The 22,627-nt window shown below is 46.4% G+C and overlaps 1 protein-coding gene across 4 annotated transcripts in view; it reads right to left on the bottom strand.

The window, feature by feature from the left end:
* The window catches only part of LOC116951442 (fibrocystin-L-like), a 65,051-nt gene that overhangs the window by 6,600 nt on the left and 35,824 nt on the right, over positions 1–22,627 (bottom strand). For all 4 annotated transcript variants that reach the window (XM_032970059.2, XM_032970055.2, XM_032970056.2 and 1 more), the window contains 13 exons: positions 22,115–22,214; positions 20,817–20,936; positions 20,276–20,441; positions 19,394–19,623; positions 11,558–11,716; positions 10,329–10,495; positions 10,112–10,220; positions 8,990–9,207; positions 8,154–8,277; positions 4,450–4,601; positions 3,544–3,675; positions 2,427–2,580; positions 1,053–1,241 (listed from right to left, as the gene is read on the bottom strand). In XM_032970059.2, the coding sequence (XP_032825950.1) occupies positions 1,053–1,241; positions 2,427–2,580; positions 3,544–3,675; positions 4,450–4,601; positions 8,154–8,277; positions 8,990–9,207; positions 10,112–10,220; positions 10,329–10,495; positions 11,558–11,716; positions 19,394–19,623; positions 20,276–20,441; positions 20,817–20,936; positions 22,115–22,214 (2,020 nt within the window). The remainder of the gene's footprint in view (positions 1–1,052; positions 1,242–2,426; positions 2,581–3,543; positions 3,676–4,449; positions 4,602–8,153; positions 8,278–8,989; positions 9,208–10,111; positions 10,221–10,328; positions 10,496–11,557; positions 11,717–19,393; positions 19,624–20,275; positions 20,442–20,816; positions 20,937–22,114; positions 22,215–22,627) is intronic.

The raw sequence follows: 22,627 nt of genomic DNA, 5'->3' as shown, positions 1-22,627 counted from the left end.
CCAAAGTGGAGCAAATGATAAATATGCGCAAAAACAATATTCATACGCAACAAGTCGGTGGAATTCATAATTGCTCTTCGGGTCAGATCGTGTGAATATTTTTTATGGATCACCCCAAAGAAAACCCCTCCGATAAATTCGGGGCTCGGTATCTCTACCCACGTGCTTTCAAGGACGCACTGGACACAGGCAACAAGAATAACCAGAGAGAATACCACCACCCAGCTGAGAGGCAGCTTGTTCGCCACTCATTGCAGAGATGTGTGGTTCGAGCGAAGTGGCCGCCCCGGTTAACACTGCCGGTGTGTTAACCGTAGACACGTGCCAGCTGCTTGACAGTGGATGTTTGAGATCCCGTGACGTTATTAAAAAATAGAGTAAGCCATGTGCGCTGGAATCGTGGTCCAATTTTTGCGAAATTTGATCAAATTACTCGCAAATTATCTTCTTGGCAGAACAGCTAAGGTGCGCTGCTCTGTCCTTCGCTGTTCTGCTGTTTTCTGTGCCCAGCCGCCACCCTCCTCTGCTCCGGAGGTGGGGCTGAGTAACATGCTAATTCATATGTTAACTCCGCCCACACAGCTGAAAAGACGCGGTCCTTGCCTGACAAGTGTTCACTCAAGCCCTGTCTTCTGGACAGACCTGTTTCTTCACCTGAAGAAGGCTACTTGTGTTGTGGCCGAAACGTCGTGAGAATTTTATTATGTTTTATTTTTATTATTTTATTTCCATTCTACATGACTTTACCGAAAGAACCAAGAAGATGAATCCCTGCAGTCACGAAAGCTTTACATCGAAATTTACTCGCAAATTACTTCATCGCCAAGAGCCACTTAGTAACATCAGCGCATTACAGGCGGACTAATAGCAATTAGTCCGTTTGCTTTGTGCCACACAGGGACGGGTGCCAGCGGGGGTTCCCTTAAGATAGATTGCAGTGGCACAGCTTTAGAATGGTTGAGATGGGATGTGATGTGCTTTGGGTTGCGAGGTATTTAAGCCAGCGCCAAAAACTATACGTGTAATTATCAAATCCTGATCTGAAGCCTTACTTTTTTTGTGACAGAAGAAGCCTCCAGTGCCCACGGCTATGAACACCAACGCCCCGAGGATGCCGCCCACGATGATCGACAGCACATTCTTGGCAAGCGAGGCACGCTCCTCCTCCACCGAGAAGGGGTTGGTACTCACCTGGTACTGGGTGTTCTGGTTGATAATAAACTGCATCACAAAGCCAGCGCCTATAGGGTGATTGACAGGAGGGAGCAAGGGGTAAGGGTTGAGGAGTAGCGGTTGGGGAGCGGTGAGAAGAACGGTGAAGGAATAGTGTAGGTTCTCGCGGTTGCGCTGTATTATGTATGTTGAACTTTTTCCGCGCCGTATGTAGCCAACTGTGCCAATTGGAGGTGCAGTAGGACAACAAACTAAACACAAAAAGCAGTTCTAAAGAAATTAGTTTTCAATCTAGATTTAAAAGTGCATAGCTCCAGTGACTTCTTAATATAGGAAGAGCGTTCCAGACGGCTGCAAAAGCTCATCTGAAAGCACGTGACGCGGTAGCTGTGTTCGATGGTTCACTAAAAGCCGCTGCTACGAGGATGACCGAAGTTCGCATGCTGGGTTATGTTCCTTGCCGAGAACAGCAAGGTATTGTGGTTCATTTGTAGAAAGCACTTTGTGTGTAGTGAGTGCAACCTTGTAAAAAGTTTTCCTGCAGTCTTTTCAGGCATTGATCGCCGTATTGTCCAACTTTTAGCTCCACGTGCTGAACTATTCAGTACCTGCAGAAGCTCCCACGATGTGGACACCACGCCATACACAGCGCGGTAACAATACAAAGACACGTTGGGGAGCTAATGTTAATCGAAATTATAAATTAATGAATACTCTACAGCCCATTTGTCAATCCACTACCGCAAGTAGTTACTTGCCTGCGAAAAGTATTTGAAAGTCCTGTTCGGTTATCAATTATCATAAATGTTCTCTACCCCTGCCCTACATTCTCTTGCAGGCTGAATGGGGCTTTGCGTTTGTAAGCGTAGCGAGATGTTATCTCCCTTGCCTGGGATGCAAGAGGTCGTCGGTTCAATCCTGATCCTGACGCCTGTATATTTGGGGTTTGCATGTTCTCCCCATGGTTGTATAGATTTTTCCCAAGATCCACCAGTGTTTCTCTCCACATTTAGAAACATGCACTTAGATTATTTGGCTGCTATATATTTCCACATGATAAGCCACTTCATTGAGCTATCATTTGTGGCCAGGTCGCTTCTCAAAAAGAGATATATAGCCCAGTGGACTTTACCTGGTAAAGATTTTTGTTTTTGTTTTAAACGTTCTCTACCCCCTGCCCTATTATGTATATTCTCTTGCAGGCTGAATGGGGCTTTGTGTTTGCATAAGCGGCTGCAATAGAGGAATCGTGCCTGTGGTTGTGATCTGCAAGTCAGTGTAGTTTCCCCAGCAGCCTCTGAAGTTGATGGTCGGGTGACCACGGAGTAGTTCTGCCGGCTTTCCCCTGGCATCCTTGAGAATGACGGTGAGTGTCCAGGATGTCCCGCCCACGTTCACGCACAAGCTCTAGGGTGCGTGGGGCGTGGGGAGGAGGGGTTAACGGTTGGAAGAAGCAGAATAAGAATCTTTATTTAGACTGGAGGAATCGGATGAGCCATGACGCTCCTTTTCACAGATGTCCATTTGGGGCAGGTGTCGGTAATTTACAACAAACGATACAAAGAAAAAACGACAGGAGTGCAAAATAGCAAAAAAGGTAAGCATGTTACGGAATAAAAATTCATAAATAAAAACATCAAGTATATGTCAGATTTTTCAACATTAAATGCAAGCTTGTGCTGTTGTGCATTAACTGGAGCTGTAAAAAATAAACCGGATTCTGTATTCCACAATCGTGTACATGACACGCACTTTTCCTTTTTAAACAAAAATTTATTTTTTGCCCGATTGTAAATTCAGCTTAATATCGTAACATGAAGAATCCACTTCTATAATTTAAAACATAGGTTTTTCGTAGCCAATGCAATGACCCATGTTTGTATTGTGGGTTTGGCCTCATGGTAGTTTATGCCAAAGTTCTTGTCATTAAGCCACAGGTGAGCTTTATCAATCAGAATTTAAAACATTTTGTATCTCTCACAGAGCAGTGCAACCATTTGTGATAGAGAAGAGGTCACGGAAGTGAATATCACAAATCTATCTCAGAGGTGCCTTCTTCAATTGACTTTTGGTCTACACAGTTGAGGGGAGCACTTTCTCACCCATTGTGCATATAAAAGTAATGTTTGTCGCACGACAGTGGAACTGATATTTACATTTCACAGAGCAAAAATTTTGCCAAATTAAGTGATGTGCTTGTGCAGTTATTGGTGAATGAGCTGAGGATCATTGGCCAAACTGGACCTGAGGACCCAGTTTAATCTGGATTCAAAGCCAGGACCTCAGCAGTGCCAGCTCAACACTTTGACCTCCGACCCACCAAGGCCTCCTCTTTGAAAAGAGAGACAAGTGCTTATTATGGAGCCGTACGTTTTTGTCGATGGCCTGAACCATGACCACGAAAGACTTCCTGGCGAGCATCTTCTTTGGGAACGAGAAGATCCTGAGGCCGTAGAGGGATGACATGTACGGCGACTCAAAAATCACGTCCGTATATGTGACCTATACAGTGGTGGAGGGGGGATGGAAATAAGTACACCTGGGGGTTAGATTCTCTTAAGAACGGTGGGGCATGATTGCCCATTTGCTTCAAATGTGAGATGTTTCTGCTGAAGAAAGATTATACAACTTAATTTTGTGGCAGATAAACATAACCTAATCAGCACGTACACAAGCTCAGACACCTAGGTTCTTGGGGCGCCAAGGTGGCGAAATGTTAGCTACCTCGCGTGGTATACAGGAGGTTGTGGGTTCGACCCGACCCTGACGCCTGCTGTATACTTGTAGTTTGCATTTTCTCCCCGTGGTCGGGTGTATTATTCTCCGGGTCCTCCGGTTTTTCCCTCCACATTTAGAATCAACGTGCGTTAAGAGTATTTAGCTGCTATAAATTTGCACTTGATAAGCCACTTCGTTGAGCTATCATTTGTGGCCAGGTCGCTTCTGAAAAAGAGCTATATAGCTCAGTGTGCCTGACCTGGAATAAAAAAAGAATTATAATAAAAAATGCAACTCTTTCATGAAATCATGGCGCTTCTACATAACCGACCAATGAGCTTGTCAGGCGAAGAAAACCATGGATCATCTCCTGAGATGCCCTGCAGCACCACAATGCACTTCTCAAGATTTGGCAATGCCAACACCAGAAGCGGAGGCCTGTGCAGAATATTGAGAAAAGACCATATAGGTTGGACAGGAGACGCGGCGAAGAAGAAGAAGACCTGGTTAAAAATATATAGAGTTTATAGTTTTTTTATAGTAGTGTTTTTTAGCTACCTCAGTCCAGTCTTGAGAGCCCACAGCAGGCAGGGGATCAACCACGCTTATGTTGGAGAGGTCAAAGCCGAGGTCAGCCGACAGTTGCCCACTCAGCACACTGGCCGTAAGCTTGTCTCTGAGGTTACTGGCGAGGATGTACGCGTCGAAATCTATCGCGGACAACATCCGGGGGACAAGAAAGAACAAAGTCAAAATTAATACAGTAGGTCCTTCAGTTGACAGTGGCATCGGTCAGCGGCTTTTCGGTTAGCGTTTCGCCTCCCATAAGACCCCCGTGGTTTTTGACTAACGTTAAAGTTTTTTTATTAACACGATGTTTACGTTATGCACGTGGGCGCCAATTTCGGCCAATCCGAGCGCTCGTAAGTGGGGCTGAGCATGCCTCAGCCAATCAACGACGGATATTTATGAGTGTTTAGAACTCGACTGGCTTTGTTTACATTGTTTTCTGTTTTGGCAGTGGAAACAGCTCTCTTGCAGAGTCTGTGATTTTTACTTATTTTTCAACTTAGAAGTGAAGTCGATTAACAGTTATTTCGGTTAACAGTAGTTTTCATGGAACGGATTAAAAACGTTAACCGAGGGACTAATGTATCGTGTTTTTGATCCATGGTTTCATTTCCAGCAGTCATTGCGCTCAGCATAAGCAAACTATATGTGAGGTTCTGCAGCCTTGTTTAATCATTTAACTTTTACACTTCATTGTAAGAAAATTAAGTAAAAGCTTAGGGCCACAAGCATCCCAAGGCGCCCCGGATTCATGAAACACGAATCAATTAAATATCGGCTCAAATTGAAATCCAAATTTCAAACGTAGAATTTGAAAAAAGCCATTGAATCTCTCTTCTTTCATTTCACAAAATGTTAAATGTTTCTAAATGTATCTCTTATTACAACATCTCTATCCCGTCTATTTCTCTTCCGTCATCGCACTCCGGGTTTATAAATTGAAATGGGAGGAGCGGCTAAAAATAATTTCTACTCCAGGGCCTCCTATTTATGGGCCAGCACCACCACCGACTTACAGTGAAGCTTTTATATCACCGACCATCTGAGAGAGCAAATCGCAAATACCTGAAAATCACGTCCGTGCAGAGAATCTGTAAGTCAAGGTTGACATCATTCACCTGATACAGTATACAACGGATACCCAAGTTGTATACCTGAGACGGTGAATATCACGCAGACATATTGCGAACATTACCATTTTGGTGCCAATGATGATGATGATAGAAGTGGTAGAACATATGATGATGATGGCAATGGGATGGCTCATGATAATGGGAGTGGCAATAGCTGTTTATGTTGATGATGATTGATGGCAGTCGCGTAAATAACGATTATGATGGTTATGTATAGCATTGTAGTCAGCATGCAGGGTGCAGTCATGTCACATCATTAAAAATTATAATGGACATAACCACTACTGTACTTAATCTCACATGGCCCACAGCTCAATCAGGCCTACCACTTTGATATAGCCCACAAACAGCATTGTATCTGTTACTACAAGGCATCTTAGCTGTACTAATCGGGTACTAGAGGGGAGTACGTTCGATTGGGTAACCCCGTGTGTCTTAATTTTGGTTCCCACACTCAGTCACTTCTGTCACTGCAAAATCCTATTCCAGAGACGAACATTACTTCGGTGTGTATGTGTTAATGTGTGATGTAGCGGCCAGCTCGCTAACAGCACTTGCCCCTACAGTCTGTTTAGGCTATATGGGGGATCTTTTTGTAGCGCCCAGCGCTACGCTGCGATACGAAATCCCGCGACCCGAGTTCGATTCCCGCTCATGACCAACACCACTAACTATGATCTGAACCGGTCCGGGGCCTCCCCTAGGTCGACTCAGCCTCAAATTAGTACAGTACCTATTTTGGTGTGTAAACATCGCCACTGGGCAGACAAAGGTGGTCAGGCGTGATGCAGGCCACTCACCCCCTCATGTGCTGTGTCGGCCTTCATAGGTACTCTCTAACAGCACTTGCCCCCCAACAGTCTGTTTGTTTGAATGTCCTATTTTATTTGGCTGCTATAAATTTCCACATGGCAAACTACTTCGTTGAGCTATCATTTGTCGCTAGATCGCTTCTGAAAAGTAAGTGAACAGCTCAGTGGGCTTCACCTGGTAAGATAATAAGTAATATTTAAACAGACCTTTTTTTTAAAACACGCTTTAATGAAATGTACCGTACGAGTAATGGCAGAACTCCACGACTCCAGGAAGTGGCCCCGAGGTTTGCCACAACGTAAGGGACCCGTGGTGATTTACAGCCAACGTCAGTTGAGCGTGGACAAATAGACCCAAGCCGAAACATACAATATAAAAAAGATTGTTTAAAAAATATAAATTTGTATTTTAATGGTAGAATATAGTATTGTCATCAGTATGACATATGTATACCAAGTTTGCAGTCGATGCCACATTGGGAAGTGGGTTAAAACTGAGTTACAAGATTTGAGGATACAACAACAACAGAGTTGAGGATACGACTACAGACAGAGTTACATAATAAAAGTGTGTAAAAAAGAGTTTATTTGCATACTTTTTGAAGTGATTTGTTTACTTTTGATTTAAAGCTTTCGTGACTGCAGTGATTCATATTCTTGGTTCTTTCGGTAAAGAAGTCACGTAGAAGGGAAACAATAAAATAATACAAATATAAAACAATAAAATTATCACGACGTTTCGACTGCAACACAAGCAGTCACATGCAGTCATCATCAGTCGAAACGTCGTGAGAATTTAATTGTTTGATATATATTTTATTATTTTATTGTTTCCCTTCTACGTGACTTAATTTGTTTACTGTTCCTACACGTTGCACTCCTGTAGTTTTTTTTTATATTGTTGAAATGTTCTGACCTGCCCCGACTGGACACCTGTGAAAAATATATTTATAGCTCATATTTATATATTTATAGCTCATGTATAGCTCATTGGCATACATAAATATTCTGATTCTGACATGAATATGAGGCATAAAGGGATTTGACCACTCGTGCACCCGTGTACTCTTGCACGCTGTTTCGCATCCGCACGTGGGCCTATTTGTCACCCACATATTCACAGAAGCTTCCTTTCTACCAACACATGGACTGGGACTCACAATGTTTATGGATTGTATGCACTCTGCACAGCATATACCGTAGGTACACATGACATACTATTTATATTATAATTACAGTTATTATCTTGCCCTCTGGCTTAAACTAAATATTTCCCCCTGACGTACAGCATAATGTGTTTAGACAATAATTAATATCCGAATATAATTTCATTGTCATAAAACTACTCCTAACTATAATTTGTATTTTTCCAATGAAGGCCCATTGAATTTAAAGAAGCAATCTGGCCACAAATGATAGCTCAACGAAGTGGCTTACCACGTGTAAATTTATAGCAGCCAAATACTCTAAACACATGTTGATTTTCCATGTGGAGGGAAAAACCGGAGGACCCGGAGAAAAATCCACGCGACCACAGAGAGAAAATGCAAACTCCGAATATACAGGCGTCAGGGTCAGGATCGAACCCACGACCTCCTGCATATCAGTCCAGGCAGATAACATCTTGCCACTGTGGTGCCCCACTTTATATAGCAGTAGAGAGCAGCCTGCCCTACGAGCAAGGTGGCATGACACTCGCCTGACCCTAAACAGCCCTGCCGCTATGCCTCGCTGTCGCCCTGCCCACCTGCTTTGGAATTAATGTTCAAGGCGGCATCGTCCAGGTTCCCGTTGTTGATGTCGGCGATGATTGCGATGTAAATGATGGGGTCCAGATCGTCGGTTGTACTTCGGCGCTTTCGCTGATGAGCCTAGCACAGAAACAGCAATGGAAGTTCAGCACAACGCATTCGACAATAAAGCTGCCAGTGTCAGCTCATCCCCACACCTTCCTCACGGCTTTTCCCACTCCATCTCTACTCACTCGAGAGTCCCAAGTCAAGAGGTGGGTGGCCAGCACCACGCCCGGCCGCCTTTGTCTCCCCAGTTGCGATGGTTGCACACCAACCCAAATCCCTCATCTGTACTACAGCCATCGATCAATGTTAACAAAATGGTATCTGCGATGGTGAGATGTTAACTACCTCACCTGGTATACAGGAGGTCATGGGTTCGATTCTGACCATGACGCCTGTGTATCTGGAGGTTTGCATGTTCTCCCCATGGTCGCGCGGATTTTTCTCCGTGTTCTCTGGTTTTTCCCTTCACATTTACAATCAACATGCGTTTAGAGTATTGGGCTGCTATAAATGTCCACGTGATAAGCCACTTTGTTGAGCTATCATTTTGTGGCCAGGTCGCTTCTGAAAAAGAGCTATATAGCTCAGTGGGCCTTACCTGGCAAAAATAAAAATTGTTTAGTTTAAATAGTTAGTCCACTCTTCCTACGTGTGACTTCGTCACATCCTTGTCTGTCTGCCATTGAAGCCCTTATGCCCACATGATACGGCAGTGTGAGCTTGGCCCATGATGATCAATTACAGCAGCATCATCTCTGGTGCTGCCGTGTGGCGTGGGGCTTGCCTGAGGCTTTTCGATGATCACTTCAATTTTGTCTTCGCTCGAGTTGGTTTTGGCCGCCACGCTTCTGCGAATTTTGGCGGTGGTGGGGGCATTCGCGTCAGTCGTGTTGCGGGCCGTGAAGGAGATTCCGGCGGTGTTGCTGATTTGCACATCCACCAGATCGCCGGCGTGGAGGTTCAGGTAGAGGATGCGGTAGTAGTTGTTGAAACCCTGTTCGGCTGCGGGGTAAGTTCACGGCAAATTCTGAGACCACTGTCATGTATTCAACCATACAAGGTGGCTAGGAGATGTTAAATACCTCGCCTGGGATACAGGAGGTCGTGGGTTCGATCCAGACCCTGACACCTGTATATCTGGAGGTTTGCATGTTCTTCCCGTGGTCCAGGTCCTCCCGTTTCCCCCTCCACATTTAGGCGCTACTCAAGACATCCTGAGATTTTCCTTCCTTATAAAGCGTTTTCTTTCCAATTATACCCACTGCAATCTTCTCCCCGTTTGCTGCTATAGGCATCACGAAACAGCCATTCGGATCTCATGGCTAAGCAGTGCAGCTCATTCGTGCTAGAGAACCGCCCCATGGACGCTTCTTCACGAATGGAATCCATGCTATTGAAGAGCGTGCCAGGCGAAACGTCGGACGCTGTGCCATACAACGTGCGGTACAACTCTAAAACACGTCGGAGAGTTGGACAGTACAACCGCGCAAAACCTATGCGGAAGTAGCATTACACATCACCTTGATAGCTAAAAATATCATTCAGTATAATTGGGCATTAGCCTCACCGAGTCCTTGGACTCACTGAGGCTCTCCTTTGAAAATAAGTAATAATTATTACGAGATAACTGCCCATCTCTGAATTTATTCCCCGTAATATCCCCTCCCCACTGTCATGGCCACTGTTCGGAAGGCACAGTGGTGTCCTCAATCCCACCCACGGATTAACTGCTCACGCAAACAACACGCGGCACAACCCGACAGCACATCGGAGGGTCATGGCAACGTAGATCTGACTCGCGCAGTAACAAACTTAATGCAAATTTGAAACTGAAACCCTGCAATGGTAAAACAGTGTTACTCGTCGCGTACGTGCGCGAGATCAGCAAAGAAAACCGAGGCATTACCGTCCAAACAGGAAATGTTATTTCCCACAGTGGTGGATGTCCATGTTCCATGGTTCACGCTCACCCTGAAGCGCAAATCCTTTGGGTAGAAGAGGCCCACTTTGAACTTCTGCGCCATGATCAAAACGGAATATGCGGATTAGGAAAACATGGGATTGGTGGGCAGCCTTATGCGAGACCAAACAATAAGCGCGACGGGTGAGAAAACAGGGCTCACCGTGTCGGGCTTGCCGGAGAGCAGCGCGAGGCGGAAGGTGTGCGGAGGGTATCGTAGGAAGTACACTCTGTGGCAGTTCGCCGTGTTCACGATGCCGTGGAACACGCTGGCGGTCTGGGAACACGGGCCGTCCTTGGGGCAGGATTCCATCGCGTGCAGCGGGGGCCCTGCGGGAGGTCGTAAAAACAGGTGTCAATTTCCTGAAGGTGAGGAGTGACGAAAACGTTCGCCAACCAAGCGCTTTTTTAATTTTAGTTAACAATGACTTAAGACCGGGCAAAAATCATTCAGCGTGATGACGATGACTGATGATGAAAATGCTCACTAAATGAGCACTGGAATTATGAACTGTTCCCAGTATGAAGCGGTAGAAATGTATGTATGTTGACCTTCTTTCGCATCGTACATAGCCAACTGTGTTAATTGGAGGTACGGGGGAAGGACAATAAACTAAGATTGATCATGATTGATAAACAATAAAAAGGCCATGGGGTTTGTGTAACCACCGTGCTGGTCAATACAGATTGGTGATGTCGGGTGCCCAGGACCAGATTAGTTATCACCTGCCACTGATGTTAAGCCGTGGCTGGGAATTCAGGTTGTCAAGTTCACAGCCAGCAGCTATAAGCCGTGCCGAACCAGAACCTAGCCATGTGTGACGTCAGTCAGCGCTATGTGAGGACACGACATCACCGCATCGTCTACACGTGTCTGGACTCGGTTATTTCGTGACGGCACGGCTCGGGTCCTGCAGTGGAAAAACGTGGTGCCTCCCGGGCCTCGCCGGGCTGGCTCGGCATGGCCACGGCATGGCTGTGCAGTAGAAAAGAGGATGGCAAGTGCTCCTGCAGGCGGTCCGAGTATGGACCAGCACACGCGCCACACAACGCATTGGGTAAGGGGAGCCGTGGAGCAGCGGTTCGAGCACCACGCTACGAAGCTGGCGACCCGAGTTTGATTCCCACTCACAGCTAACACCGAGTGACGATTATCTGAACCCATCCTGGGCCTCCCCTAGCTCGACTAGGTCTTGAATGAGTATATCGTGCGGGGGAGACAAAGGCGACCGCGCATGGTGCTGACCGCACACCCCCTCGTGCACAATTCCAGCCATCATAGGTCCTACTCGCTAACAGCGCTTGCCCCAACAGTCTGTTAAAGGCTATACGGGGGAGGGGGGGATCTTTGTCGTCTTTGTCTTTGCTGGCCCACGTGGCTCTGAGCTTCACCGTTGAGGACGTTGACATAGTCGGGGCTGAGTAGTGCTGCCGGGGAGAATGGGCGCGACGTGAAGTCGGCGTCCATGCTCTGCATGGCCAGCACGGCGTGCTCCACGCCGCCGCAATTCCACCACGTGCCCATGTTCTTGCAGCCGTCCACAAACACGCCTTGGATCGACAACGACAACACATTTCAAATTAACGTCATGTGTATTTCATGGGAGGAATGACATATGTAGATTCATTCGCGTAGGTTGCTGCGGTCGTCCTGTATCATGAGTGGCTCTCTGATGCACTTTTTTTATTTGTTTGTGTTGGCGTGTTGTTTTGGCTCAATTCCTGGCATTTCGCTTGATGTGCTGGGAGTTGGAATTGAATCTAAACTATTTTTTTTCTTTCTGGCAAGGCCCACTGAGCTATACAGCTCTTTTACAGAAGCGGCCTGGCCACAAATTATATCTCAACGAAGTGCTTTATCACGTGGAAATGTATTGCAGCCAAATACTCTAAAATTACATGTTTGTAAATGTAACCGGAAGACCTTGAGAAAAATTAACGCGACCACGGGAAGAGAGACATGTAAACTCCAAATATACATGCGTCAGGGTTGGTATCGAACTCACGACCTCCTGTACACCAAGGCGAGGTATTTAACATCTCACCACCGTGGCGTCAAAAAGCTCCCAGAGAATAAAACGTCGGGAATTATAGCAAATACTTCAATTGTTTACATGGCAGAGACATTCATTAGTTTACGGTATATAAAGGCTGCTTCACAAAAATGTTAACGCTTGAATTTGCAACAACACCATAAGAAAAGTGCCTCCGGGCTCTGGAGCAGTGGCATCACTAGGGGGGTGCGGGGGGTGCGGACCGCACCGGGTGACATCATCAGAGGGGGTGACACCAAAATGACTCGATACAATTTTTGTGCGGTGTTTCAGCAGAATTTTTAAAAGAAAAAATATCCCTGTAGTTAGATTTTTGGTTCGAAAGAACCAATAATATGAATCCCTGCAGTCACGAAAGCTTTAAATCAAAATTTATCCCTGTAGTTAGTTATAACAAAAACATTTTTCGTAAGCCCAGCTTACATGTACTGTATAAATACACTTACAAGGCTAAAACGCTATGCTAATTTACTTTTTGAACCTTCTAATGCGTTCCGGTCAGAGCTGTCATTGTTACCCAATTTCAATTGTAACGGTGTTATTGGGCCAAGATGTGCCGTTCCCATGCAATTGCCGGCAATACCAGCCACAGGCCAATAGGGGGCAACAGAGGGGCTGAGCCCCAATGTTGAGAGTCAATGGGCCATAGGGCCCAACGGTTACCCTATTTAATAGTATGTAAAAGGAGGAAGACCCCAGACCACAGGAGGGTGGCTGGGGGATGACATCAAACCCCGGATCGTTCCCGAAGGTTCGAGAAGGAAGGTATGGCCAGGGCGGAGCGAGCCACGGCTCTGTAAAAAAACCGGACCTCTGAACGGTCCCAACAGTCGTCGTCCAGCTGAAGACAAGAAGCCTCCTGAAGACTGAAGAGCCCTAAGGGCAGAGCCGTACCCCTGGCAAGGTTGGCTCCAGCTTATATACCAGTGAAGATTCAAGCTTCACTCATGGAGGAATTGTAGATTAACCAGTGAGAGGCGTATTAGTCTGGAGAGTAACCTCCATAGTGTATCGGGTGTGAAGGGCCGTTACCTCTCTGTGTTAAGTGTTAATTGTTAAATAAAAACTGTGTTGTTTCAGAGAAGCCCTCTTCTAGTTATTCAACCCACTATACAATGACGCTTCGAATCACGTGGATTCGTCTGCAAGCGCTGTTGTTTTCGTTGCTGCTGGTGTTTTTTATAGTTGCTGATTATGTCAAGTTTTCTGGTGCTTTAGCTACAATATCGTGGTAATTAGTATTTGTGAACCTATATCAATGAAAATTTTGAGCATGAAGTAGTAATTAAAGGAAATATTGTAACTTATAGGTGTAATTTTTATTTTGCTAGTTCTTTATGTCACTACTATTGCCATTATATTCAGTGCTATACGGTAATTACGATTTACGAGTAACATTAGTACAAAAAACATTACAAAGGATTCTATATGGTCTGGTACGGGCAGAGGTCCATGGGGAGTGACACCATGAGTTACGCACTGGGTGACACCAACCCTAGTAACGCCACTGCTCTGGAGACCACCTGGAGAAGATTCCAGGCATGTGTTGACAATGATGTGAAGCTTTCGTGACTGCAGGAATCCATACTCTTTGGTTCTTTCGGTAAAGTCACGTAGATAGAAAATTAATAGTCACGACGTTTCGATCACAACACATCTGATTGGGACCATGTAGATAACATGATAGTTTCTTCTGCCGCTTCAATGTCAGCCATATGTAAAGTTAACCTGATTGCTAAATTCAACTTCCTGTCTAAGAAGAAGCCAGATCCAGATGTTAACAAGATTGTTATCAATCAGAGTAACAGCCCAATTTCTGACAGCTTAAAATCGGTATTAGCTAAAGGGTTGAATTTCGCAGTCACCTCTAAACACATCCCAGTGGATGATATCATTGCCCGGGTCGATGTAGCCCTCAAAGGCTTAGGACACATCCCAGCAAACGTAGCAAGATCTGAAATCGCTGCTATCCTCATAAACGCTAAGAAACCCGTTAGCAACATCAGCAAGGACGAGAGTTTTGAACTCGCTCAAATATAAAAAAGAGATGATATTGTCATCCTCTTAGCCGACAAGGGCAATGCCACGGTCGTCATGGATAAAACCACATATAACAACAAAATTCAGGACCTTCTTATGGATGGTAGCTATACCAAAATCAATAGAGACCCTACCAACCGCCTGGTTACGAAAACCAACAATATCATCACAAATTTGACTTCTATAATCGAACCAACCAAGCTGCTCTCTCTAAAACCTTCTGCTGCTAGACCACCCAGATTTTATGGCCTTACAAAAATCCATAAAAAGGGTACACCGCTCTGTCACATCGTCTCCACCATTAACTCACCCACCTGCAAACTGGCACGATTTCTGTCTGAGACCTTGCTGCCATTCACTTACAAGACCACCTCAGCTGTACTTAACTCAGCTCACTTGGTTTCTCTAATCAAAGACATCTCACTGTCTCCAGATGATTTGCTTGTCAATTTCGATGTAGTCTCTCTGTTCACCAAGGTACCTGTGCCTGACACCATTGCAATCAAACTTGATTTGGTGCTTTCGTGACTGCAGGAATTACTCTTTGGTTTTTTCGGTAAAGTCACGTAGAAATAAGAAATAATAATAAAATTACATAATAGCATACGACGTTTCGATTGCAATGCAAGCAATCATCATCAGGTATAGAAGAGCTCAATTTAAGAGAGAGAGAGGAAACACAGAACCGCAGATATATATTCAGACACCTAAGTAGAGGGAGTTAAGACAGAGACACAAAGAGACACAACGTATGGAGCACAGAGAGATAGGGTCTCTGTGCCGAGGCCTTAGCATGTAGGGGAGACAAAGAGAGATGGAGAAGCACATCAAATCGAACAAGATTTAGTAAAATTTGGAAACAATATAATGCAGCACAGAGGGTCGGTCAAAACACAATTAACGCATGGTCTGGCTGATTACGTTATTTCAAAGATTGCTAAATTATAGGTTAAGAGTGATAAGAGTACAGATCGCAGACATATATAAACATCTAAGCAGAGAGAGTTAGCACAGATACACACAGAGAGACACACACAATTTAGCTCTTCTATACCTGATGATGATTGCTTGCGTTGCAATCGAAACGTCGTATGCTATTATGTAATTGTATTATTATTTCTTATTTCTACGTGACTTTACCGAAAAAAAACATTACAATCATTGAAGACTTGGTCCAATAGGGACTGAATTCTGATGTGCCAACTTTGGTGAGGCACTGCCTTACCAACACTTCACCTGGAATGATACATTCTACAAACAAGAGGAAGATACCCCAATGGGTTCTCCCTTATCGCCAGTGGTAGCGAATGTTTTCATTGAGAAATTTGAGACAGATGCCATCCAGACATCCACCCTACAGAGATACGTAGATGACACGTTCATCATCTGGCCACATGGAAAGCCAGCACTAAACCAATTCTTCAACCACATCAATTCCATACACCCAGCCATCAAATTCACCGTGGAAATGGAAAAGGATGGCAAGTTACCATTCCTAGATGTTTTGATCTAGAAGAGACCTGATGGCTCGTTGGGACATTCTATCTACAGGAAAGCCACCCACACGGATTCCTATCTAAAGCCTGACTCCCACTACCATCCAGCCCAGAAGAATTCCCTCATCAAAACACTACACCATAGGGCCCATTGCATCTCCGACCAGCACCACCTAGCCAGCGAGCTTGAGCACATACACCAAGCCCTCAGGATGAATGGATATTCTGACCGTACAATCCGCAAAGCTGTCTCCCCAGCCATGGGGAGACAACCATCTGAGGACCCAGTCAAAACCATCACTTTGCCATACATAGTAGGGGTTACCAAAAATATGTCCAAAATCTTAAACAAACACAATATCCAGGTTCGTTTCAACACAGTACACAAAATCCGTGATATGATCCCATCTGTAAAGGATGTGCTTCCTGACATGCAATACCCTGGTGTCTACAAACTAAGTTGTGGCTGCGGCAGCAGTTCCATTGGGGAAATGAAACCACATGTCTCAGACCGTATTCGCGAATACAAGGCAGGTCTGAAACATGGTAGGACCAATACCTCTGCCATTGCTGATCATTGTTTTAACGCTGTGGGCTCACACTAAATAGATTTTTCCAAGACGAAGGTACTCTACAAACTCACTGGCTATCATCAGAGATGTGTTCACGAAGCCATCCAGATATATAAAAACAGACACAACTTCAACCGAGAAGATGGGTACAAACTGAGCAATCATTGGAAGGATGTTATTAACCAAGTAAAGTCTTAACTGACTGTGATGTTTCCATCCTACCTGCCTATGTCAGCTGTCTATTTAACATCTATTTTGACCACGTAGTTCGTGAAGCCTTCAATAGCTGTACCAGAGAAATTTCCATCTGGTATAGATAAAATGGGAGGCTGATCGATGCCCGGGTGCGGTCAAGGGATGGCTCCCTATTGCTCAACCACGTTATGTATGCCGATGATCTGCTGCTCACTCAGAGGAGGAGTTGGAGGTGCTGCTGCTGAGCCTGGAGCTTGCCACCAAGAGGTGGGGCGTTACCATCAGTCCCACCAAAACTAAGCACCTGCCTGGGTATTTTGTACCATCGGACACTCCACCCCCAAACTCCCAATTGGTGATAGGGCAGTTGTGGAGAGAGTGAAGAGTTTCCCATACCTTGGCAGTATGCTCATGACTGGCTCCGGTTTAACAGCAGAGGTCTCACTCCGAATCAGTCGAGCGGCATTATCTTTTCATCGGTTGCGTAACGCTATGTGGAAGCTACCTGGTCTCTCGCTCCACATGAAGTTTCAGGTCTTCTCGGCCACAGTCATTCCCTCCCTTCTCTAAACTTGCGAAACGTGGACCCCCCTAATGGAACATCTTCGCCAGTTAGAAACATTTAGGCTGGTAATGCCTAAAATCCATCCTGGGTTTAACCAGGCTGGATTGTGTGAGGAGCTCACAAATCCTTGAAAGATCTGGACAAAGTCCCATCAGTGAGCTCCTCCGGTAGGCAAGGCTGCGATGGCTGGGTCATGTAGCCCGCATGCCCAGCCACCGCATGCCTAAACAGCTTTTGTTCGACCGGATCGAGGGGGCAAAATGGGTGCGGCACGGGTTGGAGAAGAGATGGAGTGATGTGGTACAGGAGGATGTGGAGCTGAGTGGACTTGCCGATGACTGGTACCAGCGGTGGCAAGATCGGCCTCTGTGGAGGAGGCTCGTGAAGGACGCTACTGGGCAGTTAGAGGCAGTAGCCCTCCAACAACAACGGAGGGCGGAGGAGCGACGCTCACAACAACAAGCGGAGCGCCGGGTGGCTAAAGCACAGCAAGTTGGCACAGTCGGGGGCACAGGTGGTGCATCAGCCAGTCATCTCAGTCAATCGACTCGTGGCACCTGGATCTGACCCGTGACCTCCTGCCAGCGGGCGTTTGACACTTCACGTGGCCTCAAAGTGCACATAGCCTGGCACAAGTATCGTGGTGACGTCACCGCCACTTAGTGGCGAATGGCGGTTGTTGTTGTCATCTCTCTCTGTGTGGGGGTTGTCTCTGTGTGTGTGTCTCTCTCTCTGTGTCTCTCTGTGTTGTGTCTCTGTGTGTGTCTCCGCATGTCTCTCTCTGTGTGGGTCTCTCTCTACGTGTTTCTCTCTCTCTGTGTCTCTCTCGGTTGTGCGTGTCTCTCTCTCTGTGTCTCTGTGTGTGTGTCTCTATGTGCTTGTGTCTCTTTATGTGTTTGTGTCTCTCTCTGTGGTTGTCTCTCTGTGTGTGTATCTGTGTGTGTCTTTGTGTGTCTCTCTCTATGTGGATGTCCCTCTCTGTTTGTGGGTTGTCCCTCTGTGTGTATCTCTCTCTCTCTGTGTGTGTCTCTCTCTCTCCATGTGTATCTCTTGCTCTTGCTTTCATGACTGCAGGAATCCATAAAATTATTTTTTTCATTTTATTTTATTTATAACTACGTGACTTTACCGAAAGAACCAAAGAGTACATACTAATCTCTTACATTTACGGACAAATTCCTTCTCTAGCTCCGCCCACTCACCCTGGGGTTGGGCCCACCAAAAGCCTATTTCACCTCTGCAGCAGCTCTTTCTCCTACGTCAGCAGTTCTCCTGCTGTGTTTGTTTCACCTGATGACGGTTGCTTGTGTTGCGATCGAAACGTCATGATCTATTAATATTCTATCTATGTGACTTTACCGAAAGAACCAAAGTGTAAGTGGAGACTCCTTGATTTTTTTTTAAAGCTATTAGCATATATTTGTTATCATGTTACAGTGTATTTTCCACTCTTTTTACATTAAAAACGATAGTCCCATATAAGTGTTACCATTTTTTTGGAAGCACCCTGTATTTCACTACTTATATCCTCTGAAACAACGGAAATGATAATTTTGGGTTAAGTAAACACCGGAACATTACCTTGCACGGGACGAGATATGTGTGGTACACGTGAACATCGTGAAGCAAACGGTGATATCATAGGTGTGTTTAAAGAAGTACAATATCCACCCCGGGTTAATTACACATCTCGCGTGACCATGTTTCCTTTAAACACGGGGCATTGTTGCCCGAGTGTAAACAGTGTGGGGGTTTTTTTTTCTCCTATAAACAAACGACGGAATATGTTTGACGGGTAAAGTTCAGCTCTGTTTGTCTTGCTTCCGAAACCATTATGTTGCGCATCATTGTATTGAACTTGTAGGCCAGTTCATACAAATAATTGGCTTTAAAAAAAGAAAATCATAGAAAGGCCACCGCTCCCACCCCGCAGGTCTGAACTACTGAGCACACAGAATTTCGCACGCCATGTACAAGCCGCAGACGTCTGTGAATGATGAGGAGCCCCCCTCCCCCCCACCCCGCGCCCTCCCCCATGGCACTGCGGCTTGTTTCAAGTGAGAGGGTCACTTGAAACAAGCCTCTCGCAGCGCCACTCGCGTACGGGGTCGAAGGCGGCAGCGAAACGTCGAACGCCGCGACCACCGACGGCACGTAGCCACTCGTGCGTCCCGCCCCCCCCGAAAACGCATTCGAGAGCTAAGCGGCGCGACCGCGGAAACCTGCACAGCAATTAAACGGTCCCCCCTCACCTCTGTCTCTCAACCTCGGAGGCGACGCACGTGGCACGGGCAGCGATCGGTTACCTTTTTTGGAAGCGACGCTGGCGAGCGTTGACGTGGAGTCGTTGGGCCATGTGAGCGCAATCTTAGGCACCCAATTGTCCCCGATGCCCAGGGAGGGATCGCCCCACAGATTGTCGGCGGTGGGCACAGCGGTGCCTTTCGTGCCCAGAAAGGATCCGTCTGTGTCGGTGAGCAGCGCCGTTCTCTTCCCATCACACGCCGCGTTTAGACATCCCAATGCGACGTTTTTCCTACGCGCGCGCACAGACGGCAGTTGTTGTTGGGGGGGGGGGGGGCTGTGCCTGAGGAACCGACAATGCTGATGTTGCAACGGCGTGCGGTGTCGTGCTACCGTGCACGTGAGCAGAAATCCGTACCCCTTGCCTCTAAGTCTCTCGTCTCTCTATCGCTTGTTCATCTCTCTCTAACCTCACAAAGCCGTAGCTCTCAGCGGGCCACGGCTCGGCAGGCCGTGCCTAGAGCCTTCGCAGGCCACAGCTAACTCAAGGGCCACCAGCTGAAGAACCCTGGCATAGCCAATCATGCAACTTCATTGTCCAGTGCCAGGGAAGGCCTTAATACGTTATTTTGTACTGTACGTAGCCAACCGCGCTAATCGGAGGTACGGGAGAAGGACAGCACACTAAACACAAAAAGCAGTTCTGAAGAAATGAGTTTTCAATATAGATGTATAAGTGCGAGCTCCAGTGGCTTCCTAATATCGGAAGGACGAACGTTCCAGACAGCCACAGAGGTGCATCTGAAAGCGCGTGATGCAGTGACCGTTTCTGTTAGATGGCTAGCCAAAAGCCACTACTGCAAGGATGACCAGAGTTCATGTGATGGTTTATGCTCCTTAACGAGATCAGCAAGGAAGCATAGAGCACAGAGCTGGGTTCTCACTTGGCCATGTGCATGTAGATCTTGCTTTCATCGTTCACGTTTTGGAGCTTGGAGCCCTTGATGACGATCGGGTGCTGGAAGTCCTCAGACAGGCCGTTTGTGGCAATCGCAGCAGAGCCTTTTTTATTGCCTTGGCAGGTGCTGACGAAGTTCATGAATGTCACGGCTGGGGAGGGGTGGGGACGGTGGAGGTGCTCGTCAAAACAGGTGAGTGCGGTCAGAAGGTCGTGAAATTCAAATCTCAGTCCACGTCAAGTGAAAATTATTTGTTTTAAGATGCGTGTTTGTCCCCCTGTATTTTTCAAGCAAAAGTTTGGGGAGGCCGTGTTATTATAATCATAATTTGACAGGTGTTCATATGTGCGTGCGTAACTGGCGTACGTGTGCAACAAGTGTGTGCAACTTTATTGACACCGGGTGCAAGTTTTGGGGGTGCCGTCCAACTTTGTGGCGTGTCTTTTAATCTGGAGAGTATACGGTGATATTTATCAGCCCCCCATGTTAAGCATCAGTGGCAGTGATGTGTGGACTGGAAACCCACTGTCGATGTTGGTCTGGCCATTCAAGACACTGTAGTTGGTTGGTACGGCGTGGTGGCCCTGGGCAGGGGCCTTGTTACGGTTGGATGTGAAGATCGGCCACAGGACACCGACTCGGCCATCTGGGACAAGGAGAGATGACGATTCATGTCGGGCACGCAGCGTCAGTGAACAGCCTGCGGTGTGACTTCGCTTATAGGAGGACCATAAGAAATCTCACGACAACAGTCCATGTGAAACAAACTAAATCTAAATTGAAAACTCATTTCTTTAGAACTGCTTTTTCTGTCCCGTTTATTGTCCTTCACCAGCACCTCGGATGAGCGCGGTTGACTGCGTGCAGTGCAAAAGAAGTTCAACGTCCAAAATATGTGTTTTGGGTTAGATGGCGTAAATATAAATGTGTCGTTAAACCCGCTACCACCCGACACAGTCAATTAGTAAGGTTTGTTACATAAACAGAACATGCCAATTAGTTGCTAGTACAGCCCACTGGTGTGTTGGAGAGCAAATCCACAACATTTACAATCTGAGTACGACGTTTCGACAGTAATTACAACTAGCTTCATCAGACGCAGGCCGATTTGTGGAGAAATCCTCCTGTATCGTCCCTTAAATAGAGGCGTAGATGTGATGACGTCACTTGCGAGCACTTCTCGTGCGAAAGGTGGAGGGACTAATGAATGCATATAAATTACAATGGGTATCTATTGCCAGTTGGGTTATTCACATGGTAATCGACGTACATTATGCATGCACGTTGTCCTTGTATCTCCTGTCATTTGCATGCAATAAAATATCAGTACCTCCTATTGTCTGGGTACAGGTTCAACGAACATACAGAAATACACAAATGTATATGGTTCCTTTCTCCACGATAACCAGGCCTGCACCTGTACAGAATAGGAATCTCCGCATGTGCCCCTGACGATGACAGCCGGGGCGGCCGCGTGTGTGTATGGGTGCGCACGTGGGGAGCGGTAGTGTAGCGGTTAGCGCGCTGCACTACGAACCTGGCGACCCGAGTTCGATTCCCCGCTCACGGCCAATGCCAGTGACGATTATCTGAACCGGTCTTGGGCCTCCCCTAGGTCGACTCAGCCTCAAACTAGTACCTGGTGCAATGAGTAAACATTGAAACTAGGGAGACAAAGGCGGCCAGGCGTGGTGTTGGCCACCCACCCCCTCGTGTGCCGTGCCGGCCTTTATCGGTGCTCGCTAACAGCACTTGCCCCTACAGTCTGTTAAGGCTATACGGGGGATCTTTTTTCTTTGTGTGCACGCATGCCGGAGTTCTCACCGGGCACGGGGAGGGCATTGAGCTTGCCGGCGGTGTAGCTGTTCTGTGGCGCGACGTTGCCGCAGGTGTCGTCGGAGCTGGCGCCGATGATGGTGCTTGCCTGCGATCATTCCAAGCACAGCTCTTAGAATATACATTCATCATCGCCGCGCCGTCATCGTCATCGGCCAATACTGCGCCATTCGACGGTTGCCCCCTGGCCGATGGAACGGTTTTATTTTTATTTTTACTGGGTAAGGACCAACACATTGCGGCAACGAAATGTGGTTTAAAAAAAAAAAGATGTTTACGTAAACGATTAATGGATTAAATTAATGAGGTGTGATGATGACTTATGTGTGATGAGATGGAATAAAGAACAGGCTGAGGTAATTTATTAATGCTGCCAGACTGCAGTCCACTGAGGAAGACCAAACATGGTAATTTTATACATGTGTAGTGGAGTAGACAATACACATGGGTAAGTTGGTCATATACAGTACATACAAACAGTGTGGGTCACGTAAGTTCGAG

Source organism: Petromyzon marinus, chromosome 43 (genome assembly GCF_048934315.1).
Source record: "Petromyzon marinus isolate PM22_M1 ecotype Great Lakes invasive population chromosome 43, UKy_Petmar_22M1.pri1.0, whole genome shotgun sequence".
NCBI classification, from domain to species: domain Eukaryota; kingdom Metazoa; phylum Chordata; class Hyperoartia; order Petromyzontiformes; family Petromyzontidae; genus Petromyzon; species Petromyzon marinus.
This window is presented reverse-complemented; position numbering and strand designations above follow the sequence as displayed.